Here is an 18,769-nt window from a genome sequence, read left to right on the forward strand (position 1 = left end):
GCGCGCAGTCGGAGGGCGGCGGACTGGCCGAGGGGCCGAGGGCTGCGCGGGCAGCGCGCGGCGGGCATGGCGGGTGCGGGGCTGCGGGCGGCCGCTCGGCGCTGGCTGCCGTGCAGGGGCCACGGCGGGCCGCGAGCCTCCTCGTCCACGCCCTCCTGCCCTGGCTGCGGCCCCCCGGGTCCCGGCGCCCACTGCCCGAGCGCCCCGCGCTCCGCGCCCGCCCCGGCGCCCGCGGGCGGCGCCGAAGTCAGCGCTCACCTGTGGGCTCGTTACCAGGACATGCGGAGACTGGTGCACGGTGGGTGAGCCGCAGCGGGACGGGCGCCGGGGGTGTATCTGCGCGGCGGCAGGCGCGCGTCCAGGCGACGGACAGACGGGCTGTCCCGGGCGCCGCTCTTCGGGGAAAGCGCGCTGGTGGGGCTCGCCAGGGTCCCGGAGCCCGAAGGCCGGGCAGCTCTTCGGTGGAGGCTCCAGCGGGTCGTCGCGGGGGCCTCTGGGGCCGCCCCGACGCCCGGAGGCAGGTGGGCCGACGGGAGGTTTGTACCCTGGCTCCGTCTGCAGGAGCTCGGGGATCCCGAAGCGGCCTCCGGAATGCGGAGCCCCCACCGTCTTTCCTGGCGGTCCCGCCTGCAGGGAGGCTGCGGCGGAAATGCCCCCAACCCCTTGTTCTCTTAGGGGCCCTTAGTTCGGGCGGGAGCATCGGGACAAAGCCAGCCGGCGGCGCTGCCGGACCTAAGCGGACGCAGACTAGACTTTGCAAATACCTCTAGATTGAGACCGAGGTCGGGAGCACTGTCAGCCCAGGAGGGTAAGGTGTCGGTTGGAGAAAGAAGACCAAGTCGCCCCAGGGCCCTGGAGTCCACAAGGGTGGCGGCATCCTTGGCCAGAACACTTAACCTCCTGGCCAACCCCCACCCCCAGAGCATAATGGGCTGATGAGCCTTGAAGTCTCCCCCGGAAAGGCCAGGCTGCAGTGCCCTGATGAGGGGGGAGAGCTGAAAGTGCTCTGTACATGTCCCCACGTCTCCAGAGGCTCTGCCTCTGTGGCAGGCAGACATGGGGTGTTCAGCAGGCCTCCCCCTCTCAGACCTTCAGTGGTCACAACATTAAACACAGCCCTGGGGCCACTGTCACAGGGTTGTGGTGATGACTCAGAGGGAACCAGGCCAAGAAAGGGCAGGGAGCTTCCAGAGGAGCCCCCAAAGGTGATGCTGGTCTCATTGTCTGGTAAGACAAAGTGCCCTGTCTGGAAGATTCCAGCTGAGGGAATGGGGCTTCCACTCCAGCTGTGCAGAGAGCTGAACGGTGCTCACCTGAGACGCACAGGGCAGAATAGTTAAGACCCCTGAGGAACGGTGCTTCCGAAGCCCTTGGGCTTCACAGGACCCCACCCTGCATGGCCTCAGTGGAGAGGACAGGCCTGGGAGGCTGTTTAGGAAGAGGCGTTTGCTCTGGGTCTGGAGAAGACCTTCTGCAGAGCAGCCCGAGGAGCCTGCCTGGTAGGTGTGGTAGAGAACATAGTGAGGTCTGTTGCGCTTTGTCACCCCAGGTGTGCCAGCATCTTCAAATCTCCACAGAGACAACTCTTGATCTGAAAGGGGCAAGGTCATTTCCAAGATGCCATGATGAGCACCAGGATGAGCCAGCCTTGCACCCCTGAGTCCTAACTCAACCCTCTTGAATGGGTTTTCTGGGGGAGATTCTGGGGACTGAGATACGCCTTTGGGCTAATGCCTGTGGGCAAGACTTGGCCAGGGAGCTGGGCCCCAGGCCACTGCCTCTTCACCAGTGTGGGGATGCTGGAAGGCTAGGCCTAGGGGGAGAGTAATTAAGGCAGGTGGACTGACCTGAATTTGAATCTCAGTTACCTACTACTGGGTGGTTTGGAGCAAGTGACTTCACCTCCCTGAGCCTGTTTCTTCCTCTGGGTGATGGATGAATAAGTGTGACCACCTCACAGGGTTGGAGTGAGGCCTGGACATGGTGAGCCTCTGAGGCACCCGGCGTGTGCACCCAGAAGCAGCTGTGGGAACGGCATCCACAGTGAGCCTTACAAAGCTGCTGTGGGGAAGAGTCGGCCCTAGAGCCTGGGGCAGGAGTGGGGCAGGCTCAGAAGAGGAAAGGGAGGGTCTGCATAGTGAGCCCAGTGAACCTGGGAGGCCAGTGCCCATGAGGGGTATGTCTAGCTCATTGGGCCCCACGCACCACTGCAGCCCTCTGGAAGGGACTGGGGCCTTGTGGCCCCCAGAGCTATGGTTTCCTCAGTCCAGAAATCCAGTCAGGAGGGAAGACCCCGTGGGCTGCTTCCCTACCCTGTCGTTCCTCAGAGGATCATCTGTCCATGGGAACGTCCTCAAGGACAGAGCCAAAAGCTGGCCATGGCCAGCACCGTGCCAACAGGGGGCCACACCACCAAGCAGATCCCTCCTTCCTGGGGGTCTCCTGGACATTATACCAAGAGTTACCATTGGCACCCAGGAACTCAGGCCTGTGAGGAGAGCAAGGTCCAGGGTCCTAGTGACCTCAGGGGCATCTCAGAAGCAGCTCCCTAGAGAGCGGAGGTTGGCTGTGTCTCACGTGCGTCCAAGTGAGAAATATTGTGTCTGCACCCACCAGTCTGAAACAGCTGCTCTCTGCCAGGCGTCTGTCTGCCTGGGGCCCCTAGTGGAACCAGCCACACTTGTTCCCACACCCACGCCCTGCACTGGGCTCCGAAGGAAAGGGGGTAGGGACGGAGCCTGTGTTCCGAGGGGGCCTCCAGGGCAAATGGTCAGAGTGCGGGAGCTCAGCAGTGTCTGTCTCTGAGCACAGACCGCTGCCAGGAATGCCGCACGGCCCAGGGCTTCTGCTTCGAGGCGATGCCTAGTTGTGCCTGAGACAGGAATTCCCTGGAGGCTTGGGCTGTTTGTGTGGGCCTCAGCCACAGGTGAGAGGTCTCAGGAATGGGGCTACCTGGAGCCCCTGCAGGACTGTGCCCTGTGTCCTAGTCCTGCCTGCCCCTCTCTCTGAGTGATGCAGGGGACTCTGGAACAGGGAGATGACAGGTTCCGGAGACACATCGCCCACGTAATCCTACATTTGCTGCAGGGGCAGAGCAGGAATGCTGCACAGAGAACATTCCTTGTGACCCTCTCAGTGATTCTGTAGGTTGGCATGATTTTGATTTCCCCTTTAAAGATAGGGAAACTGAGGCCTGGAAAGTGAGGTGACTTTTCTGAGGTCACAGCTGTGAGAAGGAGAGCTTGGCCTGGCCTGTTTGACCCCAAAGCCGAAGCCCTTTCTCCATCGACCTCCCCTACTGTATAGATGGGGAAACTGAGGCAGATGAGCCTGGGACCCCCTTCACCCTCATCTGCCTCCCTTGGAGCCTACGCACAGTGTACCACTCAGCCCTCAGTAGCAGCCAGGGGCCTGGGATGGCTATGACCACGTCCCCAGCGGGGAGCGGCCTGGTTACTTGACCCACAACCCAACATCACACGTCCTGCCTGTCGTAAATAGCAATGTTCCCTGGCTCGAAACAGCAAATGTCATTATGTAGACTGGTGGGCAGCTAAAATCCGATTAGAGGGGCCACAAGCTGTGGCAGGTGCACCACGCGTGGAGTGCAAGTGACAGAGGAGCTGCCTAGTACCCCCCACTCCTGTCACGTCCCTCAGGCACAGCTCAGGCTGCAGGCGAGGTGGAAAGTTCTGAGCATAGCCACGGCTCCGACGGGTTCACAGGAGCCTGGAGGAAACATGGGCTCAGCGCATCTGCTGAGCTGCCGGCCCTGGTGTAACCCCAGCAGGGGCCTTGGCCCATTGCCAGCTCTGCCTTACCCGCAACCATGTGACCCTGGGCAGGTGGTCTCTCTGAGCCTCACTTTGACCATATGCAGCCTGGGGCTAAGATTACGCATCCTGCGTGGTTTCACAAGGCTCCTGGGCCTGCGCACCTGGAAAGTGCTTGGTAACCATTTGCTGCCACTGTGTTCACCTCCTCATACTGCGTCTCCTCCCTCTAGACCTCCTGCCCCCAGAGGTCTGCAGCCTTCTGAACCCAGCGGCCATCTATGCCAACAACGAGATCAGCCTGCGCGACGTCGAAGTCTATGGCTTCGACTACGACTACACGCTGGCCCAGTATGCAGATGCACTGCACCCCGAGATCTTCACTGCTGCCCGTGACATCCTGGTTGAGCACTACAAGGTGAGGCTGGCCGGGCAGGTGGCCCCGGCACTGGAGCAATCCCAGGCTGAGGCACGGGGCTCCCCTGAGGCGGCAGCCCCGCCAGAGGTCTATGCTGATGCCACTGGCTCAGCCTGGCCCACTTCCCCTCAACAGTACCCAGAGGGGATCCGAAAGTATGACTATGACCCCAGCTTTGCCATCCGAGGCCTCCACTACGACATTCAGAAGGTGAGTGCCGAGGCCCCGGACCCCAGCAGCCCCTCCTGATGGGATGTGCGTTGGCACTACCTCCTTAGCCCCTGTCCTCTAAGGGGACTTCCTCTCGACGGACACATGATCCCCTTGGTACCTTCCCATCGGGGCTGTAGCCCAGAGGCTGGAAGAAGCTGTCCCAGGGCCAGTACAGACCCCTTTCTCCCCACCCCTCCCACTCCTGTGGCGCTCCCAGAGCCTGCTGATGAAGATTGACGCCTTCCATTACGTGCAGCTGGGGACGGCCTACAGGTCAGTGCAGACTTCCCGGCCGCACCCCAACTCTACCGGGGCCTCGGCTCTGGACTACTTTGGACTCTTGATGTCTGCATACCCACCCAGGGGCCTCCAGCCTGTGCCTGATGAGGAGGTGATCGATTTATACGGGGGCACCCAGCACATCCCACTGTACCAGATGAGCGGCTTCTACGGCAAGGTACCCACTCCATGGGCCTTGGCCCTGGGCAGCCCACGCAGTGATCTCACCGCAGGGGCCATCTCCCTGGAGCGCTGGCCCTGACCCACAGGCAGTGCCCACCCCAGTGTGGCAAGCCAGATTCAGAGCCTGTGGCCTCCAGAACTGGGGGCCGAGGCCGGGGGCTTGCTGAGGCGGTGGTCCCCTCTGCAGGGTCCCTCCATCAAGCAGTTCATGGACATCTTCTCACTGCCGGAGATGGCGCTGCTGTCCTGTGTGGTAGACCACTTCCTGGGTCACGGCCTGGAGTTTGACCAGGCGCACCTCTACAAGGATGTGACGGTGAGGACCTGTGGCCTGCCTCTCAGGGTGGCAGGGAAGGTAAAGTTGGCCACGGCAGGGCCCACTTCCTAGGCCCTGCTACAGCCTCACTGTTCCTCCACTGCCCCCAGGATGCCATTCGAGACGTGCACGTGAAGGGCCTCATGTACCAGTGGATCGAGCGGGATATGGGTAAGGGTGGGCCATAGCCCCTCCTGCGGGTTCCTGGGCAGGGCGCTGGGTTGGCCCTCACAGACCTATGTCCCCATTAGAGAAGTACATCCTGAGAGGGGACGAGACGTTCGCTGTCCTCAGCCGCCTGGTGGCACATGGGAAGCAGCTGTTCCTCATCACCAACAGCCCCTTCAGCTTCGTGTGAGCCACCTGGGTGGGGAGGAGGGGTCGGACGGGCTGCGGGAGGGGCCTCGGGCCCCTCCACCCCGCTGCTGCCTGTCCCACCTCTGCCCTCCCTCTCTCTGCTCAGGGACAAGGGGATGCGGCACATGGTGGGCCCCGACTGGCGTCAGCTCTTCGATGTAGTCATTGTCCAGGCAGACAAACCCAGCTTCTTCACCGACCGGCGCAAGTATGGGCCTCGCTGGGGTGATGGGGCCGGGGCGTGGGAACCAGCCTTTGCCCGGCACCCTGCGTGCTAGGGGTGGGGGCACCCCCTTGTCAGCACGTGGCCAGTGGAGATGGTGCCTGCCCCCCCAGTCCTGTCCCACACTGGAAATCCAGCCCTTTACTGCCCCCTCCCCATCCCGCACCAGGCCTTTCCGAAAACTCGATGAGAAGGGCTCCCTGCACTGGGACCGCATCACCAGCCTGGAGAAGGGCAAAATCTATCGGCAGGTGAGTGCCATGCGGGTGGCCTCCCCCTGGCCCCAGGTTTCGGAGGGGGCAGCTGCATAGCCTCCTGGGCCCTGCCGCACCCCAACACGCCTGCCGTGCCTCTGCCCCCTCGCGCTGTGTCCCGGGGCATCAGGGAACGGCTATGAGGGCACAGGCCTGGTCAGGCTGCCTGCGTTGGAGTTTCAAGTTTACTGCTCATTAGCAGGAGGAGTCTGGACGAGTCATTTGGCCTCTCTGTGCCATGCTTTTCCTCATCCACAGAAGAGGTGGGGTGTAAACAAACCAAGAAAAATGTTCTCCTGAATTGTGGTACAAAGCCCTCACATTAGCCAGGCATTTACTGAAAGTCCCCCAGGCGATCAGCGGCACTGTTACTGGGGCTGACCACCCTGCTACGGCCGGACCAGCTGTAGGAGCAGCTCACGGGCCTTCGGGGGAGACCCCTTTTCCTAGCTGGTGTCTAGGAAGATGAGAAGGGGGCCTAGGGGGGCTAGTGCCAGGGTTGGGTGGCAATTAAGGAGCAGGATTAAGGCATTTAGTCCTGGATGGAATGCAGAAATCCTGGCTGAGCTGGTCTCCTTGAGGGTGGAGGTTCCGGGGGCGGGGGACAGCCAGCCTGGGGTATCCGGAGCCGAGGCCTGACCTGCAGGCAGTATTCCTAGCCCTGTGGCCCCAGCTCTCCATGGTCTCTTTGGGCTCAGGCTCTTTCCCTTGGCTCCTTTGTCTCAGCATCTTAGCTAAGCCTGAGGTGGGTCACGCACCTTTGTGGGGGAAGATGGGACTTTTTCTCCTTTGTCAGCTTTTACCCTTTTCTTTATGCCTGATGATCTGGAGTTTCACTGTGTGTGTGTGTGTGCGCGTGCGCGTGTGCATGCGTGCACGTGCGCACACACGCACGCCCTGGATCCTGCTGGCTTCTCGTCTTTGTGCTCCCTCCCTGGCTCCCTTTGCGGGAACCCCAGGCTCCATCTTGCCTAATGCAGCACCTGGTCCTCAAGATTCTCTCTCGGTGCGGGGCGCATCCTCGGCACACACCCCCTCGTACCTGACTGCCCACCTGAGCTGAATTCAGCAATGGAGCCTTTGGCCACCACCTGTGTCGCCATGGCTCGCTTCTCCTGGCCGCTTGCAGCACGGGCTGCCGCGGTACCGACTCCTTTGTGCCCGGTGTGAATTCGGCTCATTGCTGGGCTGTGGGCTCCGGGCACCTGCCCTGGCAGCTGCTGCACTTCCTGCTCTGGGCCCCCTGCCCCATTTTCTGCTCTCCCGAGAGCCTCCTCTATTGTGTTTAAGCCTGACTGCCTTCATCTCTTCTCTGGCTCTGGAGCCGGCGGGGCAGATGGCTCTGCAGTGAGCTCGGCCGGGTCCCTCCGGGCTCCAGCCTGGGAGGACAGGAAGGGCTGCAGGGCCACGGGCTTGCTGCTGTGGTTTGTTTCCCACAGCGTGGGATCCCTGGGGCGGGTGTGAGGCCACAGGGAGGGGAGGCCCTGGAGGCACAGGGCACCGTGCCAGGCCCACAGGAGACTTTCCTGGGGCAGGCGGACCCCCTTCCCGACTGTGAGGGGGAGGAGACCAGGGCCGGAGCCCCGGGTCAGTGAGGCCATGGGAAAGGGCAGCTGGGCGTCCAGCTGGAGGGGCCTTGCTGCCTCTGGGGATATGGGACGGGCAGTGGAGGACAGGGCGGGTTCCAGCAGCCCCACGGGAGCCCCCAGTACACTGTGCTCAGCGGTAGCCCCCATTCTCCGCAGGGAAACCTGTACGACTTCCTGCGCCTGACAGAATGGCGTGGGCCCCGCGTGCTCTACTTCGGAGACCACCTGTACAGCGACCTGGCGGTGAGCGGGCAAGGCTGGGCCCCGGGAGGAGAGAGGGAGGGAGGGACCCCCTGCTCGTCACCGCTGAGCCCTGCCTCCACCCTGCACGGCAGGACCTCATGCTGCGGCACGGCTGGCGCACGGGGGCCATCATCCCCGAGCTGGAGCGCGAGATCCGCATCATCAACACGGAGCAGTACATGCACTCGCTGACATGGCAGCAGGCGCTCACGGGGCTGCTGGAGCGCATGCAGGTGGCGGGGGGTGGGGCAGTGGCAGGGCGTGGGGGGAGGGCAGGGCTGCCGCCCCGGCACACCCCAGCACCCTCTGGTCTCCCACAGACGTACCAGGACGCCGAATCACAGCAGGTGCTGGCGGCCTGGCTGAAGGAGCGGCAGGAGCTGAGGTGGGCCGTGGGGGGCACGGGGAGGGCTTCCCTGCGCCGCGGCTCCTGGGCCCCCTCGAGTGCCCTGTGTGTCCCCCACAGGTGCATCACCAAAGCCCTGTTCAACGCCCAGTTCGGGAGCATCTTCCGCACCTTCCACAACCCCACCTACTTCTCCCGGCGCCTCGTGCGCTTCTCGGACCTCTACATGGCCTCCCTCAGCTGTCTCCTCAACTACCGCGTGGACTTCACCTTCTACCCGCGCCGCACACCCCTGCAGCACGAGGCGCCGCTCTGGATGGACCAGCTGTGCACCGGCTGCATGAAGACGCCCTTTCTCGGCGACATGGCCCACATCCGCTGAGGGCGCCTTTATTGTCCAGAGCAGGTCCTCCCCCACTCCTGCCCCGTCCACCCTGGGCCTCGGTCCAAGGCAGGCAATAAAAGCCATCTCCCTCTCGCTCATGCCTCTGCTCGGCCCCGGCCACCTCACTTGACCGCAAGGATCCTCTGGGTGTCGGGGAAGTCGTCCTCCAGCAGTGAGTCCTGGGGGTGGGGAGAGGACCCTTTGTGGCTGGGCCAAAACCAGGCCTTGGGCCCCTTTCTGCCGCCCCTCAGCCCCCACACTCACATCAAAGGGCTCGCAGAAGGCGTCGTGGCTGCCGAAGACTGGGTTGGGGACAGAGACCAGGGTTGGGTTGGTCCCTTCCTGCCATGGGGTAAAGTCCTCCTCAGCATCATCTTCTCCCTGAGAAGAGAGGTGTGGTGAGGGACCTCGAGGAAGGTCGATGGACCCAGGCACCCCCAGCCCCTTCCCCGCCCCCACAACATGGCCCTACCTGGAAGGTGGAGAAGCCAAAGCCTGTGGCCTTGCCTCGAGCACGGAGGTAGAAGGCTCCAGCCACGACACCAAGCAGTGCTCCGGCCGCTACCACAGCCCCCACGCCTGCCACCACCGGTGGAGCCTCAGGGGCCACCACCGCCCGCTGCAAATAAGGAAAGTGTCAAGGCCAGGCAGGCCAGGGCTGTCCACTAACCCCCTTGCTGTTCTGCTATCCCCCACCCCCACCCCGGTCCATCACCTACTCACAGGCTGTAGGGGAGCCAGAAGGGGCCTGGCCAGAGCATGGATGATGCCGTTGAATGCCATGATGTCCCACACGACAACGTGGCTAACCACAACTGCCCCTGGGGCCTATAGGAAGACCAGAGTCAGGCCTAGTAGGTGACGGCTAGGGCCTGGGGGGAGGTGTGGGGGCCAGACTCACCACAGCGGCCCCAGAACTGTTGTCTGGGCCCACAGCACTAAAGACGAGGCTGAGGCCCGAGTGGGCAGGGAGCACAGTGTGCTGGCTGGCATTGGTGCTCAGGAAGGTGGCGTTGGAGGCGTGCAGCTCCAGGTCGGGGCCGCTCAGCGTCTGTGGGTGAAGCAAGGCTATCGGCCCAGGGCAGCCAGAGGTATGGGCATCGGGCCTGGCTCTGCCCACAGCCCCTGCCATTTACCATATTGTCCAGGAAGCCTTCGTTGACAGGAACGAAGAGTGTCTTGTAGGTGAGTTCATCGTCCAGAAAGTCCAGGAAGTCGAGACCTCGCGGGGTGGCATTGGCGTAGCCCAGCAGCATCTGGGAAGGGGGGGCGGAGATAGGACCGTGGGCAGGCTCCCTCCCCTGGGACCCCAGCGACCCCCCCCCCCCTCACCACCACCACCCTCCTCCCTAAGGCTGGGCCCCTGCACACCCCATAGAAGGTGGAGAAGTTGGCGGTGGCAGCCAGGACGTCGAGCAGCTTCCCGTTGCACATGCTAGTCCCGTCACCCACAAAGCCACGGCGGCACCGGCAGGCCACATCTGCGGGAAAGGTGGTTCAGGGGGTCAGTAGGAAGGGGCCAAGCCAGGGCATGGTGGGGGTGGGGGTCTGGGGCAGGGGGCACTGCACCTAGCTCGCGGTAGCAGTAGGCGTCCCAGCACTCCGAGCGGTTCTCCCGGGCGCCCAGGCTGATGACGCCCACCTGGCCACCGCCACAGTCGGCCGAAGGGAAGACGACCGGGTGGGCTGCTGAGCCGTTGGCCAGCCAGCCCACGAGGCACAGGTGGAAGCCCAGCTGTAGGGGAAGGAGGGGTGCTGAGACCTCAGGCCCAACCCGAGGGCCCCCCACAGGCTCAGCTCCAGACCCCTGGGCCCCACACACCTTCTGGGCAGCAGAGAGCTGAGGGAGAGAAGCAAGAACAGCTCCCTGGGCCCCACAGGCCGCCTCGGCCTCTGAGAAGTTCAGGCCATAGGGACCACTGGGGGCCTGGAGGTGGAAGACCCCGGCCTGCTTCTCTGCAGAAGGGAGGGACACGTGATCAGCCCAGCGGCACCGAGGGCAAGCAGGGCCACTGGGGGCGGGCAGGGAAGCACACCCTGGAAGTGGAGGTCCGCGCACACGGCATCCACGTGGCAGGGTGGTGGCTGGCCCAGGCAGCGGTCCATGGGTGGCTCCGGCTCCTCCAGACACTGCAGTCCGTCACCCACATAGCCGGCATGGCACACACAACGCCGCGTGTTCTGGGGCGGGAGAGCGGGCAGGTGCTCTTCAGGGACCTGGGGGGTCGCGCTGTGGGGCCTCCCCGCCCTGCGGCTCGGCTCCCCGGCTACTCACCGGGCCAGTGTTCAAGCAGTCGGCGTGCTCGTCGCAGCCTCCGCGCCAGCCGTCTTCACAGGGGTTGCGGGCCCGGCAGCTCCAGCCGTCACCCTCGTAGGCGGGCAGGCAGGCGCAGGTGACCACGGTGCCCACTTGGCTGCAGTTGGCGTGCTCGCTGCAGCCACCATGCCCATCCCGGCACAAGTCCACCACTGTGGACAGGGAGAGAGTGGCAGGACGAGGGGACAGGAGGGGCCAGGGCCGGAGGGGCTCCCATCTCGTATCCCACCCCCGTGCTCACCTGTGCATGTGCGTCCATCCCCTTCATAGCCCAGGCCGCACTCACAGCTGTTGTCTGCACGGCATGCGGCCTGGGGTGCGCAGGGTGGGGTACACACAGGCTGCAGCTCTGTCCCCCAGGGCCCACCCCACACATCCAGGTGAGAAGCTGCCCTCCTGGAGGTCCCCCAGGCCCCCCTCCCACCCACCCCTCAGGGCCTCGGCCTGAGTGTGCAGTCAGGACAAGCGCTGGTGTCGGCAGACAGGTATAAGCGCGCAGGGTGGGCACAGATGCCAAGAGCACTCACTCAGCTGCACCTCACAGCTCGGGCCCGTCCAGCCCTCGTCGCAGAAGCAGGAGCCGGAGCCCCCCAGGCCCTCATCACAGCGCCCATGGGAGGAGCAGTGGCAGGCTGGGGAGAGGGAGGGGCAGGAGGATGGGGTAGGTGCGGGGGCCCCAGGGCTCAGAGGGCAGGGTAGGAGGGAGCGGGGTTGGGGGGGGCAGGACAGCCCACCTTGGCACTGGGGCCCAAAGGCCCCCGGGGCACAGAGTTCACACGCCGTCCCTGTAAACCTCTCGTGGCACTGACACTGCCCACTGCCACTCATGCCGTCCATGCACACACCACGGCCGCTGCAGGGGCTGCCAGCACCACCAGGGCAAGCTAGCAGGTGGGGGAAGAAAGGGGCTGGGGATCTCCTCAGGACCCCCTACCAAATGCAGCCCCAGACTGGCCACACTGCCCGTCCTGCACCTGGGACAGCCAAGCCCCTTCCAGAAGCCTCACCACCCCCTAAGCAGAATCCTAGAATCTGCACCCAGTGTTCTCTCCTGCTAAAATCCCCTCACCACCCACACCTGCCCCCCACACCACCACGCCAACACCTGTTCTCCCAAGCAGCACCTGTAGCCTCAGGACCCTCACCTCGGCACTCACTGCCATAGTGACCAGGGCAACAGCTGGGTTTCCAGGTGGTGGTGACACAGTTGCGGTGGCAGCCCCTGCCCAGGCCTTGGGGCTGGCCCCAGAGGCTGGACCGGGCCCAAATGCTGCGCAGTGCCAAGGAGTGTAGTGGAGGGGATGTCCAGAACTTTGAGTAGTATCGCCAGCAGGTCTCGGGGCTGCCCTGGGCCAAGAGGAGTCAAACAGTCTGAGCTTGGTGGTCCCTGGGCCCTATCTGAACTCCTACCCAGCTCCCAGGGCCTCACCTGCTCCTGTGAGCCCTCAGGACAAGGCGGTTCCAGCCCACAAATGCTGCAGATCTTCTGGAAAGAACAGAAGCCAACAGCAAAATCAGATGGATGGATGGGACAGGTCAGCTAGGGTTCCTGCCTGTCCACCTCTGACCTATGGCCTCTCTCACCAGCCGCAGCGGCCGAATCTCAAAGCGGTCACAGCGGGCCCCAAGGCCAGGTGGCTCCAGCAGCTGGTCGATGCCATAGGCCAGGCCACCCTCAAAGGGCAGGTGCCGCTGCACGATGCGGGCGTCCTCCTCCCCCACTGTGAGCTCACCCTGCCGGCAGAGGAAGGAGAGTGCATGGGGTCACAAGTGCATCATGGGCCCCCACTTCCAGAGCCCCTGCCCCCTGCTTCCCAGACTCACCGGCCGGGCACGGCTGCAGGAGAAGGAGATGGGGGTCCCATGCATTGTGCGGAGTGGGCCCAGGTTGGGAAGGTCAGATGCCAAGGCCTGAGAAGATGGAGCTACGGTTAGAGCTGAGCAGACAGGCTGGGTGGCAGGCAGTGGGGACCAAGGACTGGGGAGACACCCACCTCAATGTTGCGGATCACGTGGCCCCGCAGGATGGCTGCCAGCTTGTCACGGTGGTCTTCGTGGTGTAGCCAGGCCTGGCGGTCGGCCGGCAGGGCCCGCAGGGCGGAGTCTGTGGGCCACAGCATGGTGAGAGGCCTATGCGACGCATCCTGAAGCAGGGGCAGGAGGCCAGCCTCCTGGCAAGGGTTAGCAGAGGTGTGACAGTCAGAAACTGGGGGCCGGAGGTAAGGGGCTGGACCACAAAGTCCAGGAAGGGGCTCCAGGGACCCAGGTGGCCCTCCAGCCAGCTGCCTTCTTCTGTAGCCATCCCAGGCAGATGCACATGGACATACATGCAGGGATAAACTTGCACACCCCTCGACTATTCTCAGGTACATGGGCACACAGAAGCACACCCTGTGCTCATATGGGGGCTCAGAAGGCCTGTGTGCACAGGAGGCACAGGGTTACACACAGAGGAGCGTGCAGACAGGCGAACGTACACACAGTCAACTTGCACACGGACAGGCACACGGCCACAAATGCCCGCACGCGGGAGCAGTACCTTCACAAGGCTGCTGAAGATCTTGTAACCGAAGCCCTCGGCCGCCGCGGTGACGTTTCTCTGCGGGAAAGCACAGGTGAGCCTTGAGGTCGGGCAGGGAGGAAGCGCAGGAGGGCCCTGGCAAGCTCCCAGGCCAGTGTCCAGGTCATACCCGCAAGGCAGGGGCAGCGTCAGGCTCCCAGTGTAGCACGTCAGGAGGCAGCAGGACCCGGTCGATAAAGTGCAGGACGCCGTTCACCGCCTCCTGGTCGCTGCTCACCACCCGCGCGAAGTCATTGATATAGATGCTGCCCTGGAGGCCGGGCCGGACCGAAGGAAGCCCGTTGGTGGGGCACTGAGAGTCTGAGGGGGCGGGGTCCCAGCTGGGGGCGGGGCCCCCAGTGGGCTTGCACTGGGCGAGGCTTGGGACAGAAGGTGGGCGGGGCCAAGACCGCGGGGGAAACACCACCCACCGCCTGGTTGCGGGAAGAGTGAGCACCGACAGCGGGCCAGGCTCAGAAGTCCTCCGCCGGAGGACAGGCCCTCGGTGGTGGGCACGGTCCAGAGATGGACTCGTTTATCCCCCTCTCACTAAACCCCGTCCCGGCCCAGGGGAAGTAAAAGGGTCTTCAATGTGAAGGGATAGGACTTAGGTGCTCGCAGGCAGGGCTTGAAAGCTGCCTCTGAGTCTGAGTTCCGGCTCTGTGAGGTGGTCAGGGCGGGGGCGGACCAACGTGGAGTAGGGGGTAGGGGCCTGGGCCCACCTCCCTCTCGTGGATGCGGAGCGGGTGCCCTGAGAGCGTGGTGACATAGCCTTCCTCCAGCAGCTCCTGGCTGCTCAGCCGCCGGCAGCCGACCACGTGGTAGCGGAACACGAGCTGGCGATGGGTGCGAATCCGAGACAGCTCATCCTGGAGTGGGAATCATGAGGGTAGAAGGAGGCCTTGATTGCTGTCCCTGCCCATACCCACTCCTGCCCCACAGGGCCCATCCCTTCCCAGGGGGAGGGTTGCTTTACCTGCGACAGGTTGGTCATTAGGTCTGCACGAGGCACAAAAATTGTGAAAGGCCCATCACCCTTGAGCTCCTTGTATTCCTGTGGGGAGGCAGTAACAGCTTAAGTAGAAGATGGGCAACTTGTGACCACCTCGGGGCATCTGTGGATCCTCCTGGAAAGACTTGGACTCTCAGGGTCGCCTGGGTGGCTCAGTCGGTTAAGCCTCTGCCTTTGGATCAAGTCATGATTCCATGGTCCTGGGATCGAGCCCCGCATCATCAGGCTCCCTGCTCCGTGGGGAGTCTGCTTCTCCCTCTGCCTCTATCTGCCCCCTCCCCCACCCAGCTTGTGCTCTCTCTTGCTCACTCACTCTCAAATAAATAAAATATTAAAAAAAAAAAAAAAAAAAAGACTTGGACTCTGAGAGACCAGAATAGCCAGCCCCCTAACCAAATGAGAACATGGAGGCCCAGAGACCGGCGGGACATGCAGATCAAAGAGGCCCAGGCTGGAACGAAGAATTCGAAGCCAGCTGGTCACTTACCAGGAGGTGGAGGCTGAAGAATGAGGCATGCCTGTCCCGAAGGAGCTCCTGGGGGGGCGAGGATCAGCTCAGATTTTGGGTGGCCCCCATTCAGGGCCTGGTGCCTGTCCCAGCACCTGCGGCCCAAGGTCTGGCCAAGGCAGAGATGAGGAAAGGAAAGCCGGGGGTCTGAGCTGGGGTCAGGATTTGTTTCATGGATCATAGCTGGGTCAGGCCCAGGTGGAGTCAGGGGGTCAAGGTCATGGTCAAGGCCAGGAACAGGATCAAATCTGGGGTCTTAACCAAAATCGTGGGTCAGGCCCAAGGGGGTCACAGCCAAGGCTGGGTCAGGGGTCCAATTTGGGCACCATTACCAAGCCGACTCGGGCGCGGCAGGTGAAGCCATCGCCCACGGTGTGGGCCGCGTCACAGGTGCACGTCCTCTGGCCATCCCCTGCACCTTTGCACACAGCATAGGGGCTGCAGCCTCCATTATTCTGACGTGGGGACAGGAGAGAGACAGGGTTGGCCCCATCCAACCCTGGGTAAGGGACCATGAAGACTCCTGACCAACCCCCAAAGCCCTGTTTGCTACTCAGCGGTCAGATTTGAGCTTGTGGGAGGGTGGCTCATCCTTTAGAGGAGTCCCCTAGGACTCTGACAGGCGCAAGAAGGCCTGGTTCCTGCCTCAGCCCCTTCCCCTGTGAAATGAGGTGGGGCTGAGTCCTGACCTGGGAGCAAGGGTCCAGGAGGACACAGGTCCGGATGCCATCCCCGCTGTAACCGTCACGGCAGCTGCAGGAGACCTGTCCCAAATCCTGATCAGTGTGGCTGCTGGGAGCCAAGAGCAGACCAGCGCCCCAGACAGAAGGAGCACCTCCTCCCTGGCCTGGTCTGTGGGGGGCCCCACCCTCTGAGGGAAAGGCACAGCCCCAGTGTCTGCATCTGTTGTGCTGACCTGCTGGGGGCCTGTGGGGATACAGTCAGCATGGACGTGGCAACCCCCGTGGCGGATGAGACAGCTGTTGGCTTCTGCAGGGGGAGACACTGGGATGAGAGGTGGCCCTGGGCAGCCCTTTCATTCAATGGTGCCTTCAGTGGCTCACTGCCACGCTCTCAGTGCCCCCCATGGGCCCCTCAGCCTCTCTTGGCCTTATAACCCTGAAGCCAGAGCCCTAGCCCCATGTCCACCCAGGGTGGGGGGCCCAGCCTCACCCTGGCACAGCTCCCCATCTCCTGTGTAGCCATCGTGGCAGGTGCACGTCCGCTGCCCGGGGGCCACCTTGGTGCAGTTGGCGTGGGGGGAGCACCCCCCATGGTTGTGCGCACAGGGGTCCACCTCTGGGGGGCAGAGGATCCAGAGAGTTGTGAGGAGCGGGCACAGGGACAGCGTGGGCACAGGGGAGGAGGGCAGGGGAGAAAGGAAGAGGTCGAGGGAAGGGTAAGACCCAAGATGGGACCTGGATGGAAACTAGCCCCACAAGGACTGGAGAGGGCTCTGCAGGGAAAGCGTCAGGGTGAAATTACATGGAAAATCTCAGGGTGTGTGCCCAGAACATTCCATGGGACCCAACCTGAACAGTAGCTGCCATTGCCGGAGTATCCCGCGGCGCAGACACAGGCAGGGGCCGCCACCGAGTCCTGTATGCAGCTGGGAGGGACGGTGTTAGCCCAGCCTGGGCTGTGCCTGACCCCAGGGGCCCTACCCACCCACCAGCCCGAGGCTGAGCTCACTCACTTGGCATTGGGGTCGCACTTCTTTGGGCATTGAGGGCCAGTGATCTCTGGGAAGGGGGGGCAGGAAGAAGGTTCTGGTCGTTTGGACTGGGAACCACCTCCCTAGAAGTCACCCGCCTCTCCCCCTTGAGGCTACTCACTCTGGTCACAGCGGGGGCCCTGCCAGCCCACATTACAGACACAGCTGCCGTCCCCTTGAAGCCCCTCCTGGCACAGGCCGTGGGCACAGTCACAGACTGGGAGTGGGACAAGGGAGGACAGGAGTTGCCCAGTGCCTCCACCCTGCCCTGGCTGGGCTGTCTTCGTGCCTCTGTCCTCTGCCTCCCCGAGGCTCACCTCCAGCACAGTTGGGCCCATAGCGGCCCAACTCACACATCTCGCAGGCGGTTCCGTGGAAGCCCTCATGACAGCGGCACTCCCCGCTGCCCAGGAGCCTGTCCTGGCACTGCCCATGGCCCGAGCACACGCCGCCCTGACCCCCTGGGCATGGCTCACACAGTGTGCCAAAGAAGCCAGGGCAGCAGTCGGGCACCTGTGGGGAGGGGGCAGGGAGAGGCCCGGCACAGGCCAGGTGCGTATGGGAAGAGGGACGTGAGGGGGCGGTGGGGACAGGCCACAAAGCCAGACAACGAAGCAAGCGGGAACCAGGGAAATGGAGGATGCCTTCTATGACCCTCTCTGTGGCAGGGGTGAAGAAAGGGAGCCTCGGGCCAGGGACAGCTGTATTGAATCCTGCAGCGAGGGATAATGCTGGGCCCACAGTTTCCCCTGGGTCCTGCTTAATGGTGTCCAGGCTGAGCTCCTTTTCCCTCCCCCGATCCCCACTCCCGGGGGTGTGGCCACAGACAGTGGCCCCACTGACCTCAGACCTCTCCCTCTGGGCCCTTGCTCCACTGGCTTAGTCCCAGTCCTGACCTCTGCCCTTGAAATCTAGTCTGAGGTCCTCCCCTGGGCCTGCGCTCCCGCCTCCCCCTTTGTGGTCAGACTCGGGGGTGTGGGGTGCTCCTAGGCAAACCTGGATTCTCTTGGCACATGTGTAAGAGCAGCCCCGGGAGAAGGAGGAGCCGGACTTGTAGACGCAGCTCTTCTTGGGGGTGTCCTGGAAACAGGGACAGGTGGCAGGGCTGAGCCTGCGGCTTGGGTAGCGGCAGGGCAGTGGATGGGAAGACAGGCAGACAGCTATCAGTGGATGAACAGGACAGCAGATCAGGGAGGGATGGAGGCAGGAGGCGGACCTGGGCCCAGGCATCCAAGCCTCAAGGAGACAAGGAGCAGCCCTGGCTGTCCTATCCCCCACAACTTGGCCAGCCAGCTGGGTCCTGCATGGGGTGGGGTCGGGGGACGGTAGACACCTGCATGCAGAGCAGAGGGCACGGCTTAAGCCCCTGTCCTTACCTCCAGCTGGAAACCCTGAGTGCAGCGGAATCTTCTGGAGCAGTTTACACATTTCTCCTGGGGAGGTTGGGGGGAGTCAGGTGGTCTTGGGGTGGGGCCCCCAAACCCACCTTCCTTCCTCTCCCACCCTGACCTAGTGCCCCTCCCTGGCAGCCAGGCCAGCCAGCACCTCCCAGCACCTCCCAGCTCTGAACCCCCTCAGTTCTTCTCCCCACACCCCGCCAGCCCCGGGCCTCGGCCTCTCACCCGCAGGGACTCGGCGTGGCTGTGCAGACAGCGGCTTGAGCCCACAGTCAGGACCCCCGCCAGGCCAAACAGTGAGCGGCCAGGGGCCTCCAGCACCGGGCCTTCGAGCAGCACATGGTTCACCTCGGGCTGCAGAGTGTGGGGGGAGGCTGAGTCCACCTCCCAACACTGCCACCCTCGCCGTGGGGCTACAGGGTGGTGGGGGGCGGGGAGGGGGTCTCCCAGGACAGTCTTTGGAGCAGAGGTTGCAGACTCTCAGCTCGCCACCCCCACAGACCTGGCCGCTATGGTTGTAAAAGACGAGCCAGTGGGCCGGGCCCAGGAGCGAGTTGCGGTGTCCCCCTCTCTGCAGGGTCTCCACGGAGAGTGCCTCCCCCAGGATCACGTGGTGCCGCACAGTGTCTGCGTCCTGGCCGGGAAGCCAGATGGAGAAGCTCGGGGGCTCCCGGGACAGCCA

The 18,769-nt window shown here is 63.5% G+C and overlaps 2 protein-coding genes across 5 annotated transcripts in view; one reads left to right on the top strand and one right to left on the bottom strand.

Moving 5' to 3' along the window:
• NT5DC2 (5'-nucleotidase domain containing 2) lies at positions 1-8,672 on the top strand. 3 transcript variants are annotated; one of them, XM_047692379.1, is made up of 14 exons: positions 1-298; positions 4,007-4,191; positions 4,327-4,401; positions 4,661-4,677; positions 4,768-4,861; positions 5,054-5,182; positions 5,293-5,353; positions 5,434-5,536; positions 5,646-5,747; positions 5,932-6,013; positions 7,762-7,848; positions 7,941-8,081; positions 8,169-8,233; positions 8,315-8,672. In XM_047692379.1, exons 1-14 carry the CDS (start codon positions 67-69, stop codon positions 8,574-8,576), a joined length of 1,635 nt encoding a protein of 544 aa, XP_047548335.1. In that variant the 5' UTR covers positions 1-66; the 3' UTR covers positions 8,577-8,672. The 3 variants fall into 3 exon arrangements, with proteins under 3 accessions (XP_047548335.1, XP_047548343.1, XP_047548328.1); XM_047692372.1 differs by having other exon boundaries at positions 2-298; positions 4,622-4,677; XM_047692387.1 differs by lacking the exon at positions 7,941-8,081 and having other exon boundaries at positions 4,622-4,677.
• Positions 8,551-18,769, bottom strand: part of STAB1 (stabilin 1) — a 27,343-nt gene continuing 17,124 nt past the window's right edge. For both annotated transcript variants that reach the window (XM_047692360.1, XM_047692351.1), the window contains exons 34-69: positions 18,590-18,721; positions 18,313-18,441; positions 18,067-18,123; positions 17,687-17,770; positions 17,008-17,203; positions 16,812-16,907; positions 16,673-16,718; positions 16,509-16,585; positions 16,150-16,275; positions 15,893-15,966; positions 15,666-15,740; positions 15,309-15,431; positions 14,956-15,003; positions 14,433-14,510; positions 14,179-14,325; positions 13,587-13,727; positions 13,436-13,495; positions 12,891-13,067; positions 12,721-12,807; positions 12,481-12,630; positions 12,326-12,382; positions 12,042-12,243; positions 11,631-11,780; positions 11,424-11,528; positions 11,138-11,245; positions 10,855-11,048; positions 10,616-10,760; positions 10,402-10,535; positions 10,149-10,314; positions 9,951-10,060; positions 9,716-9,835; positions 9,481-9,630; positions 9,303-9,407; positions 9,052-9,198; positions 8,844-8,960; positions 8,551-8,758 (exon numbers count right to left, since the gene is read on the bottom strand). In XM_047692360.1, the coding sequence (XP_047548316.1) occupies positions 8,702-8,758; positions 8,844-8,960; positions 9,052-9,198; positions 9,303-9,407; positions 9,481-9,630; positions 9,716-9,835; positions 9,951-10,060; positions 10,149-10,314; positions 10,402-10,535; positions 10,616-10,760; positions 10,855-11,048; positions 11,138-11,245; positions 11,424-11,528; positions 11,631-11,780; positions 12,042-12,243; positions 12,326-12,382; positions 12,481-12,630; positions 12,721-12,807; positions 12,891-13,067; positions 13,436-13,495; positions 13,587-13,727; positions 14,179-14,325; positions 14,433-14,510; positions 14,956-15,003; positions 15,309-15,431; positions 15,666-15,740; positions 15,893-15,966; positions 16,150-16,275; positions 16,509-16,585; positions 16,673-16,718; positions 16,812-16,907; positions 17,008-17,203; positions 17,687-17,770; positions 18,067-18,123; positions 18,313-18,441; positions 18,590-18,721 (4,170 nt within the window). In that variant the 3' untranslated portion in view covers positions 8,551-8,701. The remainder of the gene's footprint in view (positions 8,759-8,843; positions 8,961-9,051; positions 9,199-9,302; positions 9,408-9,480; positions 9,631-9,715; positions 9,836-9,950; positions 10,061-10,148; positions 10,315-10,401; positions 10,536-10,615; positions 10,761-10,854; positions 11,049-11,137; positions 11,246-11,423; positions 11,529-11,630; positions 11,781-12,041; positions 12,244-12,325; positions 12,383-12,480; positions 12,631-12,720; positions 12,808-12,890; positions 13,068-13,435; positions 13,496-13,586; positions 13,728-14,178; positions 14,326-14,432; positions 14,511-14,955; positions 15,004-15,308; positions 15,432-15,665; positions 15,741-15,892; positions 15,967-16,149; positions 16,276-16,508; positions 16,586-16,672; positions 16,719-16,811; positions 16,908-17,007; positions 17,204-17,686; positions 17,771-18,066; positions 18,124-18,312; positions 18,442-18,589; positions 18,722-18,769) is intronic.

The sequence above is a fragment of the Lutra lutra genome, chromosome 1 (assembly GCF_902655055.1).
Source record: "Lutra lutra chromosome 1, mLutLut1.2, whole genome shotgun sequence".
Lineage (NCBI taxonomy): Eukaryota > Metazoa > Chordata > Mammalia > Carnivora > Mustelidae > Lutra > Lutra lutra.